General features: G+C 35.1%; 1 protein-coding gene across 2 annotated transcripts in view; it reads right to left on the bottom strand.

The window, feature by feature from the left end:
* Positions 1-998: 998 nt before the first annotated feature.
* Positions 999-24,123, bottom strand: part of LOC123888319 (ABC transporter A family member 1) — a 29,023-nt gene continuing 5,898 nt past the window's right edge. Inside the window, exons 6-40 of one of the 2 annotated variants that reach the window (XM_045937331.1) lie at positions 21,330-21,559; positions 21,184-21,244; positions 20,937-21,023; positions 18,621-18,853; positions 18,415-18,529; positions 18,257-18,346; positions 17,497-17,717; positions 17,284-17,396; positions 16,016-16,122; positions 14,710-14,772; positions 13,932-14,018; positions 13,326-13,424; positions 13,066-13,250; positions 12,058-12,112; positions 11,889-11,960; positions 10,125-10,832; positions 9,824-10,002; positions 9,195-9,405; positions 8,430-8,513; positions 8,303-8,344; positions 8,117-8,213; positions 7,032-7,159; positions 6,851-6,955; positions 5,951-6,097; positions 5,486-5,743; positions 5,262-5,397; positions 4,785-4,864; positions 4,420-4,527; positions 3,635-3,785; positions 3,030-3,166; positions 2,862-2,936; positions 2,453-2,756; positions 2,029-2,162; positions 1,397-1,455; positions 999-1,315 (exon numbers count right to left, since the gene is read on the bottom strand). In XM_045937331.1, the coding sequence (XP_045793287.1) occupies positions 1,234-1,315; positions 1,397-1,455; positions 2,029-2,162; positions 2,453-2,756; positions 2,862-2,936; positions 3,030-3,166; positions 3,635-3,785; positions 4,420-4,527; positions 4,785-4,864; positions 5,262-5,397; positions 5,486-5,743; positions 5,951-6,097; positions 6,851-6,955; positions 7,032-7,159; positions 8,117-8,213; positions 8,303-8,344; positions 8,430-8,513; positions 9,195-9,405; positions 9,824-10,002; positions 10,125-10,832; positions 11,889-11,960; positions 12,058-12,112; positions 13,066-13,250; positions 13,326-13,424; positions 13,932-14,018; positions 14,710-14,772; positions 16,016-16,122; positions 17,284-17,396; positions 17,497-17,717; positions 18,257-18,346; positions 18,415-18,529; positions 18,621-18,853; positions 20,937-21,023; positions 21,184-21,244; positions 21,330-21,559 (5,043 nt within the window). In that variant the 3' untranslated portion in view covers positions 999-1,233. Of the gene's footprint in view, positions 1,316-1,396; positions 1,456-2,028; positions 2,163-2,452; positions 2,757-2,861; positions 2,937-3,029; positions 3,167-3,634; positions 3,786-4,419; positions 4,528-4,784; positions 4,865-5,261; positions 5,398-5,485; positions 5,744-5,950; positions 6,098-6,850; positions 6,956-7,031; positions 7,160-8,116; positions 8,214-8,302; positions 8,345-8,429; positions 8,514-9,194; positions 9,406-9,823; positions 10,003-10,124; positions 10,833-11,888; positions 11,961-12,057; positions 12,113-13,065; positions 13,425-13,931; positions 14,019-14,709; positions 14,773-16,015; positions 16,123-17,283; positions 17,397-17,496; positions 17,718-18,256; positions 18,347-18,414; positions 18,530-18,620; positions 18,854-20,936; positions 21,024-21,183; positions 21,245-21,329; positions 21,560-24,123 lie in introns of both variants that reach the window. The other variant, XM_045937330.1, reaches the window with a different exon arrangement.

A 24,123-nucleotide genomic window follows, 5' to 3' on the forward strand; every position in this document is an offset into this window, starting at 1 on the left:
CAAGGTAGAACACTATTCATTATCACAATTACTCTCTCTCTCTAACTTCTCTCTAGTATCTCTTTTGCTCTCTACCTTTACTGACTTAGGCATCGGAGCACCTGCAGGTACAACCCCCCCCTCCGTGGATCATCTGCTCGGACCTGCTGCCTATCACCTGCTCAACGGACTTCCAGCTGGCCTTCTACCTGTTCTGATCAACAGTTAAGATCAATAACCATGTTTGCAATCAGATATGTACTGTACAATACTACAATGCAAGATCATAACCAGTTCAAAGGTGTCAACCATTTCCAGTGTCTGTTGTTGCCAAATCTCAATTGGGGTCAACTCAAAGGTCAAGGTGCTTTGTGAATTCAATTTAGTATGATGATACATACATATAAAATTCAATTTTTAACATTACCTGAAACCCACATCGCAACTACAAAGTCTTGTGATTGGACCCGAGTAAGAAATGTACGATTACCAATATCAACATTGTTAGTTGAGTTAGACTTTAAAGACATGTTACTAAATGCAATGTTAACTCACTGTAAATGAATTTTGAAGGCTCCACAATTTTTTTAATAAATCTACTATATTAATTATGTTATTAATTCATATGCCAACATTTTAAACAGCATGATTGCTGCAAGAATCCACTATTCTTTTCCTTCGATTACAGCTGACCAATAAAATAATCCTTCAAGAAATGGTCGGTAACTGCAGTTGTTAACTGATAGGTGCAATCTAACATGAATAACTAAATTCAAATCATCTATCCCTTTTATCTGTCTCTTTCTCATACTTAAAAGAATGACAGTTCTGCTATTTTATATTTAGCCAAATCAATGAGATAGAAAAAGAAAACGTCGTTTGATTCCATTAGACGTGCGTACTTACCAGATATATGATTGTGGTGGGTCATTTGATCAATAAGCAAAAACCATTCAAGCAAAGAACCACAACAAAGATTGAAGATAATCCTAAAACGGTATCCTAAACAACTCCAAAAGTTGGTGAAGCAGTAAGATTGAATATATAAGTCCCGTAATGCCACAAGTTTATAACTCAGAATCTATTTACAATTCAACGTTACTATAATAACTGACTATACAATATACAAGGCCTTACTTAGAATCTCACCCAGGGCCTTCCGTTAGATTTCACTACTAGTAAAATTGTAGAAGTTAAGAGTGTTATAATTTTGATACATCATTTTATGAAAGAAAATGGTGGAATAAGGGCGTCTCATGAATTAGCTGCAAAATGATTAAATATAGTCTCTAGAGTTGATTGGCTGAGGCTGTACTCTGCTATCCCTAACCTATCTCTGCAAAAGTGGTAAAATTTAATTGCTTTGTCCAACAAGATTGTGGAAAATAAAAAAATAAAACATGTATTTGTACTTTACCTGTTTGCTTCAAGAAGTCCAAAAACATCTGCCAGCGAAAAGTCCTCATCACAAGGTAACTGCAGCAAAGAATCAATGAATTATCGTTTGCACTGTAAAATAAAGGCCAGTTACATCATACACAGTGTATATATATGCAAGTTCTGCCCATGGAAGAACATCAACCAACTAAAGATATGTTTAACATTACTGAACATAAAGGCCGACTCTTCTAACAGTGATTTGGTCCAACAGTGAAACAAAGAAAGTATGTAGATCGAGGAAGGTTTTATACAGGCTAAAGCAGTCTCCACGAGCGTGGTTTGGGAGATTCACAAGCAATGGTGTGCTTGGAATAGATCTAAAAAGTGTCTGATCCTTTCCTAGACCTTTAAATGACAGGAGTTTGGTAAAACCAAGCAAGCAACCAAGATTTTAATATCTGTAGCCAATGAAATGGAGAGAAGAACAGAAAACAAAGGGATTTTCATATCTGTGTTGTTTGTTTCCCATAAAACCTAACAAATGAGTTAGAACGTTGAACTGGTTTACTTCCAATTCAATTCAATATTACACACGTGAAAATTTAGACATGATTTTTCAACCATAATGTGGAGTTTTAGCATAAAAGTAATGTGGTAACTCAAAAATACCTGGTATCTGATGCTTAAACCATTGTATCCCTGGCATTTTGCTCCACGAAATGAAGAGAGAATAAATGAGTCAATTTCTGAGAATTTTTGTTTTGATAACCACCACTCAGAAAACACTGGCAATGGAATACCACCTAGATTACCAACAGAATAGAAAAGGGGGAATTAATACTAGAATAACATTTATGCATTTTCGTTGAAATATAAGAGAACAATGTTATCGTATGAACAAGTAAAAGAACAAGCTTGTAAGTAACCACTGATCTTACATATTAAACACAATGGAAAATTGGGAATTCATTGAAGAAAAAATTTCAGAAGCACATGTCCTTTTTCAGATATACAAACGCATTTTTCAATGAGAAAATTAACTTATAATACTAAGAATAGGAATCAAAGCTTTGAAAGGAAGGTTCACACTTACCATCTCGAAATAATTGTTCGGATAACTGTTCCTGAGAGGCCCCATCACAGTCAGGTGTACAGCGCATTAGAGTCTTCACTCTTTCTTCGTTGCCAAGCCAGCGTCCAATTAAGCCTATCATCTCTGATGTCAAGCTAATCTCTGCAATGGAGGTATTTCCTGAGGCGGAAGAATCAGCACCTCCAATGCAAATTTCAAGGTCATTAAGTAAGCTTCTAGGTTGAGAAGGGACATCAAAAAGCAATTCCTGAATAGCTTGGCAGAGTGTTTGCAAGTCCACAGAGCTCACTTCAGTAGGTTTTAACTGGAAACAGGGAAACTAAGAATTACATATTTGAAGGTGCTTTTGTCAGGGAAAAACAAGGAAGCACAAAGAAAATGTGCCTCTTCTTGTCGTAACCATAAATACCTCTAGTTCTAGATGATTGCCAAATCTTGTTTTTAGATGCTGCGGACTTCCAATGCATCTTAGTTGCCCACCAACCTTTAACAAACACAATATAAATTGATCGGTATATGTTTTTGGGTACATACTGTGGCTTCAAGAATGTAAAGAGAATCGAAAATAAGCTTGTACCATAATGCCTATTCTGGTACACAAGGCTTGAGCTTCATTCATGCTATGGGTGGTAAGAATAACTGCAGTCTTTCCTCGTCTAGTTGAGATTCTAGATATTACATCCCACATGAATCTTTTGGCAATGGGATCCATTCCTAAGGGAAGCATAAAATATTAGATCCGACAGGTAATAACTATGCAAGTCATCAAGCATATGCAAATATGAAATATCTCGCACGTAACTAATCTATATGTATGTTTTAGAAACTATTTTGTTTCAAATGAGGTCCAGTTGCTTTGGCCCAATTACCTAGACCAAAGCAAATCCAATAATTGGATGCATGCCCCTTCAATTTAAAGCTCACCAGTATTGATACATTATGTACAAATAAATTATGCAGACACTACTTTGAAACAGACTTTTGATCATAGAATTTAAGACAACAATTACTTAATTCTAGACCACTTGGTGATCTGGGTTCCCATAGCATGTCAACGAACCAACTGAACTAAAAGTTTAGAATTTTAAACCAAGGTCCTTGTGTTTTTTGAAACTCTAAAATTAAAATCGACAAAGGCATTTGGATGATGTTCAAAAAACTATAATAATTTGGAATGACTACCTGTGGATGGTTCATCAAGAATGACAATAGGAGGATCTCCAATCATTGCTATTGCAACAGATAGTTTTCTTTTATTCCCTCCACTAAGTGAAAATGATGGTTTATTAGCATGCTTCAATAAGTCAAACTCCACCAGCTTTTCCATAACAACCTGTACAAATTATAATTGTCAATTGTTGAAAATTTGATAGATCAGGATCTTTGTAAATATTGTATAGATTATTTTAGCAATTGTGTTATTTTAACAACTAAAATGTGATACCTTTTGCGACAGCAATCTAAGAGATTAACACAGTATAAGTAGGTGGTTAATTACATTTGGACGTGATTGACCAAAACAATTTTTACGTGTTCAAATCTACATGAAATTTAGGGAAACATATTTGCCAATCAAGGGCACATGTGTATTTGGTTATGACCGACACAAATATTTGGTTAAGACAGACACAAATATTGATCTTTTGGTGAAGAAGTCAGATTTACGAAGTAATTTTCAGACACTTGCTCACAACTCTTTCCGATGAGGTTACTTCAATAATTTCCCATTCATATAAATTCCAACACTATATAAGGAGGTCAAATGTCTGTAATGGGTTGTAATTTCTTGGCCTTTTCATGATCATATACCTCATGAACAAGATGAAAGAGTAATGCTTTTCTTATTTTTAAGATTTGAGGTGTAAATTATAAAATGATTAGCTATCCGACACACAAAAGAATGGTATTGCCATAAATCATCCAAACGAAGACAAGCACTAAAGTAACCATGAACTGCTTGCACATACATTGTTGATTGTGTAGTCTGGAACACTTTTTATTCTAGCATAGAGCTCAAGATGCTCTTTGACAGTTAAGAATTCCAACAGAGCATCAAATTGTGGACAATATCCAATCTGAAAGTACAAATCAAGATAAAAAAGTAAGAGCCGGATGGATTTAGGTAAATCTTCAATCTATGATTGTACTCCCTCCGGTCCTTTTTATAAGAAACAGTCAATTTTTTTGGTTCATTGAATAATTATTGTATTTAGTCCATAATATAAACCAAATACATTAATTATTGAATGAACCCGAAAAGTTAAAAGTTTCTTATAAAAAGGACCGGAGGGAGTATGTTTTTGTTTGTGGGGAAGAAGAAAAATATACATACATATTTACGAGCAGCCTTGGGATGGGAACATATATCTTTGCCAAAAATAAAAGCAGTCCCATCAGAAGGAGATTCTTCCCCTATATGGAAACAAAAAAACAAAACTTTTAGCAGCCAGCCCATAAGAACCAGAGAGAGATGCCAACTTTAAAGGTATCCAATTTTTAGCAATCATAACTATGAAAAACCTTTTTACTGGTATAATTTTTTTGAGATCTGTCAAAAGTTTTGCCTAATTCCATAACTCATCATCTTTGCTTTGCCTAAATTAGCAGATTGTGCTTACGCAGCAAATAAACACAGCATATTCAAAAGAAGAAAAGGCAGAATTAAGTAAAATTTTCCTTTATGATATAAGTCAATTATTTTTTAACAATGCATGTTTTCATAGGATTTTAGAAAATAAGTTTGGTAGCCAAAAAATTGGCATATCACAGTATGACTAGCAGTATTATCATGTCCAAAAAATTGATATACCGCATAGCATAGAAAGTGTTGTGGTCTTTCCAGCTCCATTTGTTCCTAAAAAGCCAAAGCATTCTCCTTCCTGAACTGAGAAGGTTAATGAATCTACTGCAACCTTTTTCCCATGTTTCTTCTCTTCAGAATACACCTTAAATTAAGAAAAGAAATCATCATGGTAATCACAAGAAAATATTTTTAATGGAAAACACGTTGAAGAAAATAATCACGGGAAATACCTTGCGAAGATTGCGCAAGTAGATAATGGCATTGCCAATGGAACCTGAGAGTACTCTACTTCTTTCTGTTTTCACATCAACGTCTTCGTTGAGGTCCGTAAAAATAGTTTCTGGAGAAGGTTCTAATAAGGGTTCCAGATAAGTAGTATTACGTGGGAAAATATTAATTTTCCGCCACCACTTCTTGATTGTGAATGGAGTCAATTTGAGGGAAGGAAAAATTTCAAGCCCGAGTGTCAATAAAAAATAAATAACGCTCTGTGATAGAAAATAAAATGGAATTAGACAGAGTGAAATAATTTTCTGTACAAATCTTTACGTGTAAATGTGTTTTGTTTTATACTATCACTAATGAATTACTTTTCAGAAAAACATCTTCATGTCTTTGCAGTTTTAAACTTCAAAAGTTAGAATATCAATAATAAGAAACTCAATAGCAGCAAAATTAGATGAAAAGGCTTAGACCTCAACAGCAAGATAACAAATGGAGGCACCCGTAACATTCCAGTCAAATACTCCATCACTTGTTTTATCTTTCATTCCTTGCCGCAGAAGAGCTAATGAAGCAAGTCCGTCAGCAAAGCAAAATCCAGGAGATATTCTGAAAAAGTTCTGATGAAGAACATAAAACAGTAAAAAACTCTGGTGAACCACAGTAACAAAAAACGAGCAATTAAAGAAGCTAAAAACTAGTTGCATATCATTGCAAATAGCCTCTCTTTAATTTATATAGAGGTACAATCTAAATTAATAATAAAATATTTAGCACTTCTCTAAGTTCTGTTCTATTGTTCTTCTCCATCACAGTGAAAGCCCACAAATGAGACTGCTGACTAAGTAACATAAAAACTTCAAACCCATTTCTTATCACACGGGATAGAAAGTAACTAACCAGTTTTTAGTATCCACTCAAAATGGAATTGTTCGAAATAGTCATTTTCATGTATGTTTCCCATTGAAAATAGGAGCACTTTAAGTATTAGGTTCGTGTATGTTTAGATTCATGTATTTAGGGAGTTCTACTTGTATTTATTTCTCCTTGTATATATAGCATGCAATTAATTATGGAGTTTATATAGTAATATTCATGGTTGCTGAGTGTTTTACTCAATCAAGCACATTCAGAAAAATCATTCTCCGTATTTTTCACAAGAATCATTCCAAGATAAAGTAGAAAGTGGTAAAAGTAATATACAGCTCAAGGAACACAATGGATGCTAAAAAGATGAAAGTAATCTGATTTTTTTTAGAATTAGTTCCGCCTAAAATGTTCTCCCTCTGTTTTTAGCATTTAGGGAAAACATTAGCTTGAGTAAGGGCATGAAATCCATGCTTATAACACCAGAAAAAAATAATTTTCTGTACCTTAAGAAAAGAATTGGCACTTATTGTGGATGGGATGAGTCCCATAATGAATGAGATAACCATCAGTATCAATCCAGAAAAAAAGTGAACCAGAAGAACCACGTTCTGTCAAACAAGTTAACATCTTAGCATTTTATAAGATTGATAACAAACAAATGAAAAAATTGATGCCTCTTGATACCTGAGCCATGGTATGGTCAAAAAAGAAAAATGTAAGGCAATAAGTCGACGATGCAATTGCAAGTCCATATTCCAAAAGCATGATGATCGTGGGTAACAAAGAAACTCCTCCAACAAACTGATCCAAACCTATAACAGTATTCAATAGCCAAGTGACATCATTGAAAATTATGTTGTAAAACAAAATCCAATTAGAGGATAAGGCTTGATTGTATCGTGGTACATCAAGAATCATATTTATCATTTCTACCTATAGTCATATATCCTATCAACCAAATGCGAAAAATTGTGAGGAAAAACAACATAAAGAGGTAAAATACAACTACCGAGCAAACAAGGAATATCTAGGTATATGACAAACAAAATTCAAACTTAAAAGTCATTGGCTCAGCCTGCATATAAGAGTCAACGAAAGGCCTGATGTAAATAGGATAAATTGGGACAATTACTACATTTTTTTATAGTGGGGACACTTACTATATTCCATATAGCATTGTTTAATTAATACCTAAAACAATGAAATAAATAAAAGACAATCTTCTTATGATAAAAGAAGAAATAAAAGAAACAGAACAGTAAAAACAAATCAAGCGAGCAAAGCTTGCCAATCTCTCTGTATTGAGTGTACGACCACTCATGTGCTTATATAAACTAAGGCTAAACCTAAGGGGCGGCCTCGTTAATGGGCAGAACACAATTGTTAAACATACAACCCCCCCCCCCCCCCCCCCCCCCCCCGAGTTAGTGACTTAATATCTATCATGAGTGCGTGTGTGGCATCCTTTGGTCGTAAAACTTCGAGAACTGACAGGCAATTACAGACAATGGGAGACAGGGGGCAAGCAATAAACAGTGAAGGTCTCAAAGGCTGCGATGTAGGCAACCAAAAAGGGAACCACAATGAAGGAAGCTAGGGTTTTTGCACGGAAGCAAGGCCCCCAAGACCAGGATCTCAGATACCGTGTGGAAAAGTATGTATGTATATATATATAATGATAAACTTAACGGACCTTGTTAATGAGCCGGATACAGTTACATAATATAACAACCATTTGCAACAATCAATAATATGAATTGTAAACATACCAAAGATGTAAAAGAGAACTATGGCGAAAGAGGCCGGAAACAAGAAGCTGACAAAGTCCCAAATAAATGTAGAGGCCCAATATGAAAGGACCGAAACCTGATTAGGAAGACCACCATCAGATTTATATTCAAAATGAGAAAGAAAACCATATACTGAATGTGGAATCTTTTAAAAGAAAAGAATACCCCGCTGATTAGTTGTTGGTGCTTAGCTTTCACTTCACGTTCCTGCACCAATCAAGAGGGTATTAATGTTTAGCCTAAGTAATTAGCATTCTATGAATGTCCTTAGTTTGGATATAACACAACTCACCTTAACAATTGAAACAGCAAATGAGGCAGGAATGAATGAGAATGCTATATTGACAATGATAGCAGCAGAGAAGGCATCCAGATCCTACAAAATTTCATAAACAGCTCATCAGACCATTGATTTTCTGAAGAGCGTGGAGGAGATCATATAACAAAACCGATACAAGGCATCATATCTTATTATGTGATTTATATGTTAAATATGCACTGTAAAAATAATTCTTAAAGTTCGGACTGTAGGCCTAAGTCAACCCCAAAAGCTAGCTTTAGAGATGAGTATTGCTCAAACCTTGTAAGGGTCCATTTGGTCATATGTCTAGTCAACGTGGGATCTCAACACTCATGCTCAGGATTGGACATGTAAATCATGGACAAATATAGGTGGCCCGGTCACAAAGTTCTTAACACCACCCTCATACTCGGTACTGGACATCTAGAGCATGGACAAATATGGGTGGCCCAATGACATATCTAGGGTAGGCTCCAATTTAGAATTTGGACTTTAGGCCTAACTCAACCCCAAAAACTAGCTCTAAAGATGAGGATTGTCCAAGCTTTATAACTCATTTGGCCATCCCACTATTTGATGTATCTCAATAAGAATAAAATAACATGAATAATACGAATTAATTCCAATATAATAAAGCGATGTATCTCAAAGTATAGCCATTTGTCATTTCTGATAGGGCCATGCATCATGATGTTTTGTGATTATCTAAAAAAAAAAAAGAAAAAGAAAGAGAAGAAAAAGAGACTGTTAGCATACATGACGTTGTAAGTGCTGGCTTTGAGTCATTGGCAGAGGATGGTTGCGTGTCTGAATTGTTGCATTCATGTTATGACTAGCAAGCCTAAGAATTGCAGAATTCATCAGATTGATAAAGGTGGGAGCAGCATGTTGACAAGAAAAGTTGTGTAATACAGTGTAGCCTAAGCTTCCATCCGTGTTCTGATCATCCATCACAATTGCCCCATACCTGCATATCAAAATACACTGCAATAAAGTAAATTGTATTGTCATTATCATAAAAATTGTATTTAATTTATTTTAAGAGTTGACTTGTAATATAATAAGATCCGGTCAAAATCTCAGTGAGTTCTCTTGACTTGATGAACTAGTTTGGTTTTCTTTTCCTCTCTTTTTTGTAATGTACTCTTGTTTTTAAATGGATCGGGATTCCCCTATAATAAATCAGAAAGAAAGAAATTTGAAGGACAGGTATTTTAATCTCATTCTCATGGATTCCCCAATACCAACATGGATCCTATTCATAAAAATAGCAGTATCTATGAGATGAGCTACAAGCAAAACCTTAATATATGCTAATAATTTTTTAATTGCTTAATAGTTAACAGATAGAACCTAAGAATGAAGTAGAGATTCAGATTTTACACCTTGATTGGTAGGATTCATTAAAGCTAGACATCAAATATTCACTCATTGAAAGTAGAGAAGGTCCCAAAGTTGGCCCTGCTGCTTCCACTGCATCAGCTAATGCTTTTTCTGAATTGGGGAATTTGTATGAGCTTGGGTTGCACCTTTGAATCCAACCTCCTTTGACATTTTGTGCCACCTTCATCACAAGAGAAATTCCAGTAAAAGTCCATCAGGATGCACCAGAATGCATTTTTAAGCAGCAGTGAGTCTATGATTACAGAGAAATGATAAAACATGATTCAGCAATCAGTGACAAACCTTTTCAGCAATTGGAAAAGATAGGTTAAACGGAATTGGACCACCCCCGCCCCCACCACTCAATAGAGGATTAAAATAAGAAGTTGAAAGAGTGAGTGAAATCTGATCAGGGTGTGGCTTGAGCTCCATAAATAGAAGACCAATAAACAAGAAGATAGCGGGAATCATTAGCTGAAACATAATTGTTTTGTGATCTCTCCGAGCAGATATTGCCCTCTTAATAAATAAAGCTTTAGAATGTTGCCAAAAGGTTGACGTAGTAATGAGACAACAGCAACAACACTGCAGGCCTATGAAGTTGATGAAACTAATAACTGCAGCAAAAATTAAATCACAGGCACTCCCAACCATAGTAGACATGAAGCCAATAATCTTCTTATAATTTCCAAAAACTTTATGATAACATATTTTTGTTGATGGACGGTCATTAGAAGGAAGAGAAACCACAGATTCTGGTATAAGGGAACGGTTATTTTCTTCAAAACATTCAACTTCATCATAGTCACATCCAGCAACTCTCAAGAATACCTCCTCCAGGGTTGTTACAGATATACCATAACTTTCAATACCGTAACTGTCTTTTTCACAACTGCCACTTATTTCCATGCTCATAACTGGCTTTTTCATGCAACCTTCAATTTCCCTGAACATCCTTTCAAAGGTTGAGGAGGATGCCATAGGGAGTCTGAAGGAAATCTCAGTTCCAACCTAGAAATGCAATATCCAATAAAACCAGATAAAATCTAATCAACAAATATAATCAGAATTCATTTTAAAATTGATGTCAAACTTTACTATGCATGACCACAGGCACTGCTAATAATTCAAAATAATGTTCAAATCCACTACACTGTATAAATTTTACGGGCATCATATGAAATGAGATAGACAATAAAACCCTTCACAAAAATAAATGGAAAGCTACGGTTTAATTTATAGCTAAACATGAACTCGCCAAAATTTTCATGACAACAACATTTCAGAACTGGCATATTCAAGTCAAAAGCAATTATTTCTCTCAATTGCTAATTTATATATTTTACAAAACCAGAGAAGTTATATTTTCATGATTAAGAGTTTATTTATAAGAAGCTTAAAGCTTAGTAAACTTTTTGTGCATTAAATGTAACACTGATGGAGCCACAAAAGGGGCTCCGGACCCTGGTGCATGTGGAGGTATTTTCTGCGATCATTCAAGCTTTTAAATTTGAATGATAATTATATCTGCCCTCTGTAAGTTCAAGAGTTGTACCTTTTGTTGGGTCCTTGGGTCAACATTCTTAGAAGAGCTACTCTATATTTATTTTTTATTTTTCTTGTTTCTATTAAAATTTGGGAGGCCTATACTCAACCACAAAAGCTAGCTTGAGGGTTGAGGTTTGCACTACACTTATAAAGGCTATCTTTGCCATATCTCTAGCCAATGTGGGACTTCTAACAGTTTCGAAGGAGGATAACCACCCTTCATTAATGCACACATAAACTAAAGGAGAAAACCCAATTCCCACCTAGACTAGAGCTACGGCCCGAATTATGCTTGGACAAACATAATTTTACAAGCCTGTTTGGTAGGGTTGAAGTGGGTCCAAAATATAAGGTAAACACAGAATATTGAAGGAAAAAAAGAACTGTCAATGAACACTACTACCGTACCAATTTTAATTTTCATGTACCCGTGTCTGCATTGACATTGACAAATAAAAACAAATTCCAAGAGTTTGATATTAACATGCATCTAAATGAATAATACAGTGAGAAAAATACCTCGCTTATACAGGTTGCTGTCGGAATATATCGGTATACAATATCACCAGCTATAGAAGCAGTAGGAGCGGACTAACGACACGGATAAAAATCCAAATAAAAACAACCTTTAGATTAGGAAACAGAAACTATAGGAATCAAAGACAAGATGCTCAGGAATAGAACAAACCTTTACAAGAGTTAGAGTGTAACCGACTCCATAATGATGCTTCAAGAAAAGGGAGCTGCCAAAATGTAATAATAAATATGGCATGAGAGAATGAGAGAGAGAGAGAGAATTGTATAGTACAGTTATATTATATAAGGATTACAGGGCAAAATATTAATGAACTTTTCACCTTGCTTCTAGAAATCAAGTTTCAATTACAAAAAACTAGAATTTATAACAAGTTTTAATGGATTCCCCTTAAGTTGAAAGCTAATATTGGTCACCTATATTTTATATGTGAATTTATGTTATATGCGAATTTATGAAAGAAGGTTCGTTATCCATCTTTGAAAATTGACATCCCATTAGAACTTTCCTTAGCAGTTCAGACAACAATCTCTAACTTTTGTGGTGGTTCTTTCCAAGGCCATGGCAGCCATTTTGACTGGCAAATGACGTCCAATGTCGAGTGTTGTTCAAGTTTGGTCACACAATTTCAGTGTTATCATAGGTTTGTTCAGCAATGTCAACCTAATTGCAATCCTTCACTCTTGAACTTTACATTTTTTAAGCCTAGATTTCAAAAGAAGTTCCAACATCAATCCAATTCACAGCTCATTACACCTGGTAATGGGAATTTAAATCCTCATTGGCTTATGGCTGCTCCTCCTCAGTAACATCATTCTTCAGCTCCTAAATTTCAGCAACCTCGAGCTATGCTTTCTAGCTAATCTGCGCAACCGGCAGAGAGTTGGTTCTCAAACTCAGGGCCCTCTTTTCATGTGACTGGTGGTGGACAAATATTCAAAAAACCACAACTTTTGAGGGGCCAGATCAGATGCTCATCGGCAACTGTAAAGGTCTGAGAATTCACACTACAGGTTCATATAATATAAGTATATTTCTTTTCAAATCCTAAAACTTCCTCTGTTCTACATGCTTTGTTGCATGTTCCTCAAATCCAAAAAAAAATTCACATTTGTTCAACAGTGTGTATAATATGTAAGAAAATATTAAAATGTAATTAACCTTCCACAGCATTTCAGAGAACCATTGGCCATGATAGCTATCCGGTCACCTAGTTCATCTGCTTCATCCATAGAATGTGTTGTTAGCAAAATTATCCTGCCCTTCTTAATTTTTTTTATTAACTGCCAAGTCAAACGCATCGAGTATGGATCCATTCCACTTGTAGGCTCATCAAGAATTATAACCTGCCAAATAAGTCTAAATATTCCAGTTTTGCTAAACATACGAAAACAAAATAAAGCTTTGTCAATGTGCCCTACCTTGCTGTTTCCAATCAACGCAATTCCAAGAGACAATTTCCTCTTCATGCCACCAGAAAGAGATCTCACGACGGTGTTGATTTTATCAGCCAGGCCCACCTGGTCAAGGAATAGAAATTATCTAGCATTGCTTTGCTGATTCTTAAACCAACAGAGAAAATTATTAAAAGGGAAAAAAGTAAAGTGGGAGTGAGAGGCAGGATAACATTTACATTGATAAAGGGAAACTTAAGTGTTCAGTATCCTTGTAATTGACGTGATTAATTTCCTCATTTAATTAGGATTATGAGTCTAGTATTTTTAAACACAGGGGAAAGTGAATAGTCTTTTGTATAGAATTACAATTACAATTCAAAGTTTTTATTCTTTATCTTGAACCCTGTGATTTCAACATTTACACTTCATTTATGGTAAAGAGGTTTTCCAGAGTCCAGTGTTGAAACTAAAAAAACAAAAAAGACAAAAAGTATACCAATTAATAAGATAAGTTTACATTTTTTAATTAATTCAATTTCCTTGATTTGATCAACAAGTCTTTTTCAAACATGCTTACAGATTTTGGTGATAAAGATTATAATTTTAGACTTTGAATTACCAAACACACACCTCATCAGCCATATTAATAATAACGCTCTCCAATGTGTCTTCCTCCGCACCCTTCAATATGGCAAATAGTTCTAAATGTTCTTTCACCTGCAGAGTCAACAAATGAACCCGCATATTGTACCCAGTAAAATAAAAGTGTTCAAAAGTATAATAAAAAAATCTCAGTAACAGAGCAATCTAATACGAAATTAAACCTACAGTTACATATCTTTTTATAGAGTCGTATCTGCGAAGAGAGAATATCTTAATGGAAGAACTCGTATTTCTTTAAATGCATGAATGCATAACACTGCATCTAAGTGTTGTTGATAAAAGGGAAAACAACTATACAATACAAGCAGTGGTGGACCGATAAATTTTGGATGGAAGGGGAAAAATGGAGGGCAACATATACATGGTAAAGATAAACATTTCATACACAAAAATAGTACCAGAAAATAAATAAATAAATAAATAATTCAGTTTCAATTATTTCCAATGCGATTGCATATGAATATAGGTCATAGGTCTATAAGAATATGTTGATTACATTGTTATGACGACTCATAGTAATGGTAATGCAAATCCATAATGGTTTAAAGCCTGCCAAGATGAAAGGAAAAAGAAAACACTCACTAGATGCCCAGGTTATAAATTAGGTGTAAAACGCGAGTCATGCATTTAGCTATGGAGAAAACGGCAATGATTCATATTAAAAAATCAACATCAGCAAATATGAAGACAACAATAATTAGCTCCAAGACAGAGAATGGAAAGAAAAAAAAATGCTTCTACTTACCGTCAATTCAGGAAAGAGTATATCATGTTGTGGGCAGACACCCAAAACCTTCCGTATCTCATCCTACAAAACAAGACAACAACATTGTGAATGACAGGACCAAGCAAGAATGGAACGAAGGGGAAAGTAACAAAAACATTTCAGAAAGAGCATATCCATGTCTGGCTGCACTGCACTGCACAGTGGATGAATATTAGTACCATTTTAGGAGTTAGTTACATGGGGAGGTATAGAATAGGGAGAGTGTACAGTAAGCTCTTGTGAGCTGGAGTAGATGTAGGAAACTAAAATCTAGGAAACTATAACTACCTAAAGGTTTATCAGCAGCGGAATAGATCACGGAGGATCAAACCTAGCTCTAGATACCGCGTTGAAATCAAGGGTTTTAAATAAAAAGGAGAAAAATAATAAAATCTCAAATATTGTTTATAATAGTTTCATAGTAACTAAAAAAAAGGATCCGGCTCCTCTAACGTGAGCAATTCACTTTAGAGTGCAAAGTGAGTAATCTTAGCCATTGATTAACAAATCAAAGGTAGATATCATAGGTACACCATAACAAATCATGGGGCTGTTAAAATAACAACCCTTGATTTCCTCGCTATAAGTACTAATCCATATTTATAGGGATACAAAACTCCTAATCCTAAATAAATAGAGAAAGGGTATTGCTAACGTGTACAAAAGTAAAAAATTTGCATTGAAAAATATAACAATTTGACTTTTGAAAAGTTGAATGTACGACTTTTGAGAAGAATACTTCTATATTAAGTTGTTTATCATGTGCCCTTGGGGCACATGTTAGCATTTAACATAGAGAAATTAGGGATACCCTCACCTCCTGGAAAATTAAGAAATAAAATGTTGTGTCAAAGTCAAGTGTAGAATAGACTAACAACTACCAAGCCATGGCATCAGCTACCTATAAAAACTCATTAAATCGGACCTTCATTCCAAGAACTTATATTTTGAAAAATAAGCAAATGATAATGATCGGTATTCATGTTACTATTGAGAGTAAAGCAAATATATCTGTGTACTTAGTAAACCACAAACTTAGGTAATATCATACATGCACTTAGGAAGTAGCAATATCATTAATTAGGGCAAATCAGTCAAGCATTACAGAAATTTCTTGATCACTAAGATGCTAACAACTGCAAATCGCTACATATATGCCTAAATTGTATCACCACTGTCTTGATCACTAAAACAAATTACTTATGTCCTCCTAAGTTCTTCAACAAATGATACTCATGCCTATGAGCAAACGTGATTGAAGCAAAAGAGCAAAACTTAAACTTACAATATCGGAGACAATGTTCTTTCCAAAAATCAAAGCATCCCCAGAAGTAGGAGGATGAAGACCAACAAGCATTGATATCGTTGTGCTTTTCCCAGCTCCATTATGTCCTTCAAAACAAAAACAAAATGATTGAGCAATAACTTAACTCAAATTTTTAGTGTAGATAAAACCAAATTAAAAGAGGCAATCATAAGAGATCCTCCTAAACCAAAAAACAGTAGTAGTAGTAGTAATAATAATAATAATAATAATAATAATAATAATAATAATAATAATAATAATAATAATAATAATAATAATAAAAGCTTAAAAAACTCATTTCATCCTTGGAATATACCCCATCTCCGGTTTTAGTCCTTAAAAAAGTTGTATTTTCGTTCTTCCGACATGATAGCTAACGTTTTAAGAAAATAATCCCCCAAGGGCTTAGATATTTATCAAATGGTACTAAATTTGGTTGATAGTGTCTCAAAAAGGGACACCTAAGGGAGGGGATGACCATATAGGCCAAGTTAACCGCCATAGAGTGCAGCCGCTGGACGTCGGCACTTAGGGTAAGTTCTACGATAGGGACGTGGATATTATGGGCACCTGTGTCCCACGTCGAGTAGTATGGGATGCTTGATAGAGTATTAAGTGGCTTAGTTCACCCTCTTGATAGTCTCATAATTTAGGTCGGACCTAACTCAACCCTTACAAAACCGGCTTTTAAGATGAAGACTACCCACTACTTATAAATACAATGTCAGGCATATTTCATTCAAAGTGGGATTCTTAACACAGTCTCTAACGCCAAAAACTAGAGAACTGGAGCATGACATAAGTGGCAGAAACTTGATAGAAGGTGGCCTTACATATCTTGGATAGGCACTAATACCATCTTACAATTTAGTTCAAACTCAAAACTTACAAAACCGACTTGTAAGGTGAAGACTACCCACCATTTATATATATACATCGTTATGCCATATCCCATCCAATGTGGAACTCTTAACATATAGCTTGATCACAAAAATTTCTATGTAAATTTGTTCTTACTAACTCTGTCCATTACGACCGACGTTTGTCTATTACTTCAGTTGGTAGCTCCAAATTCAAATCCCCGTTACAACCACACACTTCCTTGGTTATTAAAAAATTTCCACTTGTCCCTTCTATCACTAGAATAAATTGAAGATTCAAGCCCAACATAGAGCAAGAGAGCTCTCTTTCTCTCACACAAACAAACATTATTATATGCATTAACAAGAAAGAACTACTATACTTACCTAGAAGAGCAAGGATCTGATTTTCGTATAATGTCAGCTGTAATTTGTTAACAGCACAGCAATCTCCTTTTTTAGTAGCATACACTTTATGCAAATTCCTAATTTGAATGCACCTAAAAAAAAATTAAAAAAAAAAAAAAAAAAACTTGTAAGAAAGATACAATGTATCATATTATACAAAGTTGATGCAGTTGGATTGTATATCATATATACCTGCCATCAATCTCCTGTTGCTTCATGTCTAAGCTTATTGCTTCTATAGCAGGATTGAAAGTGTCTTGCCCCAAAAGATTCCCTTCTGACTCAGAACTCTTACCAGCAGTTTTAACTTTAAAACCGGAGGAACAATTATTTACAACTTTTTTCTTTCTCCAGAAGTCCTTTTTGAAAATAAAGTTCCATGGATATCGCAGTCCATACTCCTTTGGAAGAACCTTCAAAGATGAACAGAATTTTGATTGTTTTTGTATCATTCGAGAAGCCAAAAAAATAAAAATCATTCAGTTGGTCATATGTGTAGGTGAACACACATAAGCGTGTGAGGGTGTCATCACTGTTTTAGAAATAAGGCAATGAAGAAATACACAATGTTTTAGAAATAAAGCAATGAAGAAATATAAGAAATACACCATAAAAAACTAAATTAAAAGAAAATTTTAATGATGCTGTACAGGAATTCACTGCTTATAGACACAAGAGTATAAAGTGTTCAATACAAACAAATGAAACAATTGGTCTTGTAAGTGTCTTCACACATAACCATAAGTTATATAAATGAATACATCACTAAATCAATCAAGCAGCTTATGCCTCTTTCTCCCTACTAAGTAGCAAAGGGTTCGACTTCGTGTACACATATGTAGGCTCCATATAGGAAATCAGAAGGACACTCTAGAGTGCCGCACATCAATTCTAGTCCAATTGCTAAAATAGCCTATAGTATATGAGTGTATTCAAATAACAAAAGACATACCTTATCGAAATACAGTCCAATTGCACAATAGAGCAGTGTATCAAGTATCATCATCAGAAGACATGCGGAGAAGTTCACTCCAGAAGAATCCTGCAAGCTAAATGTCTTAGAAATTTGGACAGAATAGTAAAGGCAAGGGCCCTACTGCGGAAACTCACCCGCCATATGTTGCTCCAACGAAGCCCAACATGAGCACGCTCATAATCAGCAAAGTTGATAGAACCCAGAGCAAATGCCGTAGGTGAAAGCAGAGAAGCAAGAACCTTCAAGATCCTGAGGTAGGCAACCTCAAATGAATAAAATTTACATTCAAATATGAAAATTTGGACTAAAAATATTAGTCATTGGAAGGACAAGCACTCACATAGAAACTCCCTCATCGTTGACAGTGTAATAAGGTAAAAAGGCACCAAGAAATGACAGAGTTCCAACAGCTACAGCTGTTTTGGCCCTTTTGAAAAACGTTGATATAAAAAATGACAGCATGATTGCACTAAGCCCAAAAATGAAGAAGTATGCAAACACCAGTGTCTTATCACTATACTTGAATATATTATCCATGGTGCAAGCTGTAATGATCGCAGAAGAAATTGCAAACTGGAAAGATCAAATAATGAAAAAATGAGATCAGCATAATTTCTTCATCTAGAAAACTGGAGAATCAACTTATCAGAGTTATAAAGTAATGTTCAACACACAAAAGTAATGGCTTGAGGAATTAAATTCCAATGTAATTTAATTGTGCACCAAAGCAATTTCCTTTAGTTTATATCAACAACGATGGAAACAACACAACGACCTAAAGCATGAGTTTTCTAGAGATAAAATTGTGTTCCTTGACGGATCATCAACCAGAGACACATAGGGCAGTGTGTGCACTTCAACCAGAGACACATAGGGCAGTGTGTGCACTTCATGCGCCAATGAGACTGAGGTTCTGTTTTTGCATTTAGATGGTCTAATTCTGCCAGCCAAACTTTGATTATGGTTGGTCGCGGAACAACTTGACAGGTAGAGTGTCTGATTCGGGACTTTTGACTTGGATTTTTTCTTAATCAAGCTCATAGAATCTGGCTCTCATACCAACTAGAAGATAGACAAAGAATTGGTCTGAATTAAGCGAGATTAACCCTCAATGTATTTATTTATTCTAATCAAAATGTGTAAAACCAAATCCCTTGGTTAGGGATAAGACCATAATCAAATCAGATACAAATCTATCCTATTTAAAACAGAATATTGATAACATAAATTCAAATATCTCAACAAAGTTCATGCTACCAAGTGGTGCAACCTAATCAAGTAGCTTCTGCACAATTAGTTTTTCGATGGTTCAATTATTCACAACATAACTCATTGATCAATCAACTTTTCACACAAAGTTGAGATCTTGTTGCACTCAGCTATCCAAGTTCATCATGTGATCACTGGGAGGTGAACCCAAGCAAGATCACCGCTCAAACTTGCAACAATGTGGGATTCGCAATCAATTCTCTATCAAATTCTCTCTACGGTGAAACTCTTTCACTCACGGGAAGCTTCCAGAAAAATCTCTTATAAAAGGTATATCATAGAAGTGTTTTTATTTACAATGTCATGCCGTTAAGAAAAAATTAAGTTCAATTTTTAAGTGATTATTTTTAAACACCAGGTAGTCTGGCATAAGAAAAAACCTCTTTAAAATGATTATTTTCAATTTTTATTTCTAGTGATATATATAAATTACAAATATTTTTTAGTGATATCTATAAATTTTCAATTAGATATTATTTATGATTGTTTTAATTAAAACCTAAGCTACTGTAAAAATATTTCATCAAATACGTTTTCACTTAAAACTTGTTTTTTAGGTTAAAAAATTAAGAATCCAAAACAACTTTATCTTTGCATTTAAAGCTCTTATTTTTAACTTTAATTCTAAAGTAGCTTTTAAGGCCCAAAAAAGCTAGGCCAAACACACCCGAAGAACCATTGTGTTCTAAACGCTTAAGCTATTAGGTTAAGGCTTTAGAATCATTTTATATCTCCAACATGACAAAAAGGTATATTTGGGAAAACAAATTGGCACTTCACAAATGGGTTTTCAAAGGCATGACACTTTCTGGTAAACAGAAATTTCAGTTTGCCTTGATTTATCTATACAACTTGCTGTGGCATTCTCATTTAGTTGTTTTTTCTCTATGTTAAGATGTTGAATAAGGGAATGTATTTTGGCAGAAAAATTAGTAGAAAGAAAGAGGAAATTTTCTTAAAACAAGGAAAATGACAAAGAAATTAAGAACAAAATTTAGCTTAATTAAAAGGGGAAATCCAAATCCCTTTGCAAAGAAAAGTACCATAAAGAAAAGCAATGGTCTGTTACTTAAAAAAAAAAAATAATAATAAAAATAAAATAAAATAAAAAAACAAGAGAAATACAACGGAAGATTACAATATCATCCTAAATGTGGAAAATAAAATAAATACAGTGCATTTAAGAATGAGAAGTCAAATTACATAAAAACAGATATAGAGAAGTAGTATTAAACACTTCCTTAGTGAAATATTCTCATTTAGGGTAATAGAGGTCTTAAGTTAAATTCTCGAAAAGCCTCTTGGGTTTTCTTATTAATCCAGACGAAGTGTGTGTAGAAAAATTTATAAAAGAAAAAACTGTAGCGGATTGAATAGCAAGAGTTACCTGCAAAGCATATGTGATAAACCAAGAGAGATGAAATATGCCATCTTTTAAGCCCATCATGTAGAGTCCTTCTTTGATCTTTTGTTCCTGAAATGTTACATTGATAAATTGAGAGACAGAAGCTCAACAAGAGAGGATGGCTTTCTATATCCCTATAATATTAAAAAAATAATGTTCATAAAAATAAGAAAAAAAAAAAGGAAACAACAAATAATGAAGGGAATAGCTTGATCAGACAATTCCAAACCTTCTCAAACACGGAATAACTTATCAGGCGAGAAACTGGATAGAGAAACCCCAATAAATACCTGCACATACAAGTTTTCGTTAAACAACAAGCTTATCGAAGAAATAATCTAATAACACTCTATAAAGTTTTAAAGGCAAACTTACAATATTCCCATGACTTCCTTCACTATTGCCTGGAACTGGTCATCAGTGTACTCTCGAGTGGGAAATGGAGCTATTCGTATGTTAGTAGGGTTAAACTGAGTCCATGGAACTTTTAGCGAGAAATCAGTGTCACTAAGTCCTAGAAGAGGAAGTTTTACAGTTTTGGCATTTGAGTTTAACTCAGGTTGTTGAGCTATTAATATTATGAACGAATCAACCATTTGCTGGAGCTACACAACCAGAAAATATCAATACATCAGTACACAAATAAAAGTGATGAAGATGCTGTCAATAAGGAATCCTCCAATTATATCATTCCTAATTAGTGTTGTGATTTTGTCATTACTATAATTTATATTACTTGCAAAATATATGCTAGGCTGTTTATGATTGTATAGAAATTATAGGAATTAGAGTAATTGTATCATTAATGCCATTATTGGCTGTTGTATTATATATTGAGATATCAGATCAATGAAAAGTCAAGAAAACAGAAATTCTGACATGGTATCATCCTCTTTGTTCTAATTTGTGTCTTCTTTGATATCGTGTTTTTTTTAGCGACACCGCTTTCTGTCGCTCTTGTTTTTCACCCTCTCAGTCACTCTTGGTTCCTGTAGTCTTGTCTCTTGTATTTTGTCTTTGTTTCTTGCTCTTGGTTGTGGTTTCATGGCTTCAGAAAAGAAAAGAGAGAACTTTTGTATTCGATTCACTGGGAAAAACTATCCTGCCTGGTCATTTCAGTTTGAAATGTTTGTGAAAGGGGAATCATTGTCTGGTCATCTCAACGGGACTTCGACAGCTCCAACCGACGTGGCTGCGTTGGATAAATGGGAAAAACAGGACGCACAAGTTATTACTTGGATCCTTGCTTCTGTTGAGCCTCAAATGATTAATAACTTGCGCTCCTTCTCAACCGCCAAAGAGATGTGGGATCACCTGAAGACTATTTACAAACTGAATAATGATGCTAAACGCTTTCAGCTTGAAGTCGATATTGCACATTATCGACAAGGCCCCATGTCCATTCAAGATTACTACTCTGGTTTTCTTAATATGTGGGCTGAACATTCTGAGATCTTACATGCTGATGTTCCTAAAACATCGCTTGCGACTCTTCAAAAGATTTATGAAGTCAGCAAACGCGATCAGTTTCTCATGAAACTTCGTCCAGAATTTGAAGTTGCTCGGGCTGCTTTGCTGAACCGCAGTCCAGTTCCTAATTTGGAAGTTTGCGTAGGAGAACTTCTTCGCGAGGAGCAGCGACTACTCACTCAAAACAGTATGTTGCATGACCAGAGTACTCCTGACGCTCTCACAGTCGCTTATTCAGCCCAAGGCACAGCCAACGGACGTGATATGCGACCTGTCCAGTGCTTTTCCTGCAAACAGTTTGGTCATTTTGCTCACGATTGTAGTAAGAAATTCTGCAATTACTGCAAACAACGCGGCCACATTATTACCGAGTGCCCCACGAGACCTGCACGCCGCCGTACCCAGGCCTTTCATGCTACTACCAACAATGCTGATACCACATCTGATGCTTTAACTCCAGAGAAGGTGCAACAGATTGTTCTCTCTGCTCTCTCAACTTTGGGAATTAATGGTAAGTCTACTGGTACTTCTACACCATGGTTTGTGGATTCAGGGGCTTCTAATCATATGACTGGATCGTCTGATCATTTACAAAATGTCTGTGCTTATAAGGGCAACCAAAACATTCAAATAGCTGATGGTAACACGCTGCCTATTTATGCTATTGGTGATATTAATCCTTCCTTTAACAGTGTATTTGTGTCACCAGGACTTGCCTCAAATTTAATTTCAGTTGGTCAATTGGTGGATAATAATTGTAATGTTAATTTTTCACGCACTGGCTGTTTTGTGCAGGATCAAGTGTCGGGGAAAGTGATCGCGAAGGGACCTAAAGTGGGGAGATTGTTTCCGCTCCAATTTCATTCCTCTAGTTTTTCTTTTGCTTGTAATGATGTCCCGCATCCATTTATGGATTTGCATAATAAATTGGGTCATCCAAACTTTGTTGTTTTGTCTCATTTAATAAAATCTGGTTTGTTGGGCAACAAGAATATTACTCATAACTCATCTTTTAATTGTTCTGTGTGTAAACTTGCCAAAAGCAAAACTCTTCCTTTTCCTGATCATGCTCATCGCGCTGAAAAATGTTTTGAAATTATTCATAGTGATGTTTGGGGCGTGTCTCCTGTTCTATCTCATGGCAAGTATAAATACTTTGTGACATTTATCGATGACTTTAGCCGCTTTACTTGGGTTTATTTTCTTCATTCTAAAGCTGAAGTTTTTGAAATGTTTAAGAAATTTTTGGCTTATGTTGACAACCAATTCCACACCACCATTAAGATCTTGCGCACCGACTCTGGTGGGGAGTATATTTCTCATAATTTTCAGGAATATTTGCAGCAAAAGGGTATATTGTCTCAACGTTCATGTCCCTATACGCCTCAGCAAAATGGCATCGCAGAACGCAAAAATCGACATTTACTTGATGTCACTCGTTCCTTGCTTCTTGCTGCCTCTGTCCCTCCCCAATTTTGGGTTGAAGCTTTGACCACCGCTGTCTTTCTCATCAACCGTCTACCTTCCCAGGTTCTTGGGTTTGATTCTCCCTATTTTCGTCTCTTTCTTGCACATCCTGATTATACTAATCTTCACCCATTTGGTTGTGTATGCTTTGTTCATCTTCCACCACCTGAACGAAACAAACTTGGCGCCCAATCTGTTATGTGTGCCTTTTTGGGCTATAGTACTACTCATA

Source organism: Trifolium pratense, linkage group LG6 (genome assembly GCF_020283565.1).
Source record: "Trifolium pratense cultivar HEN17-A07 linkage group LG6, ARS_RC_1.1, whole genome shotgun sequence".
Classification (NCBI taxonomy): domain Eukaryota; kingdom Viridiplantae; phylum Streptophyta; class Magnoliopsida; order Fabales; family Fabaceae; genus Trifolium; species Trifolium pratense.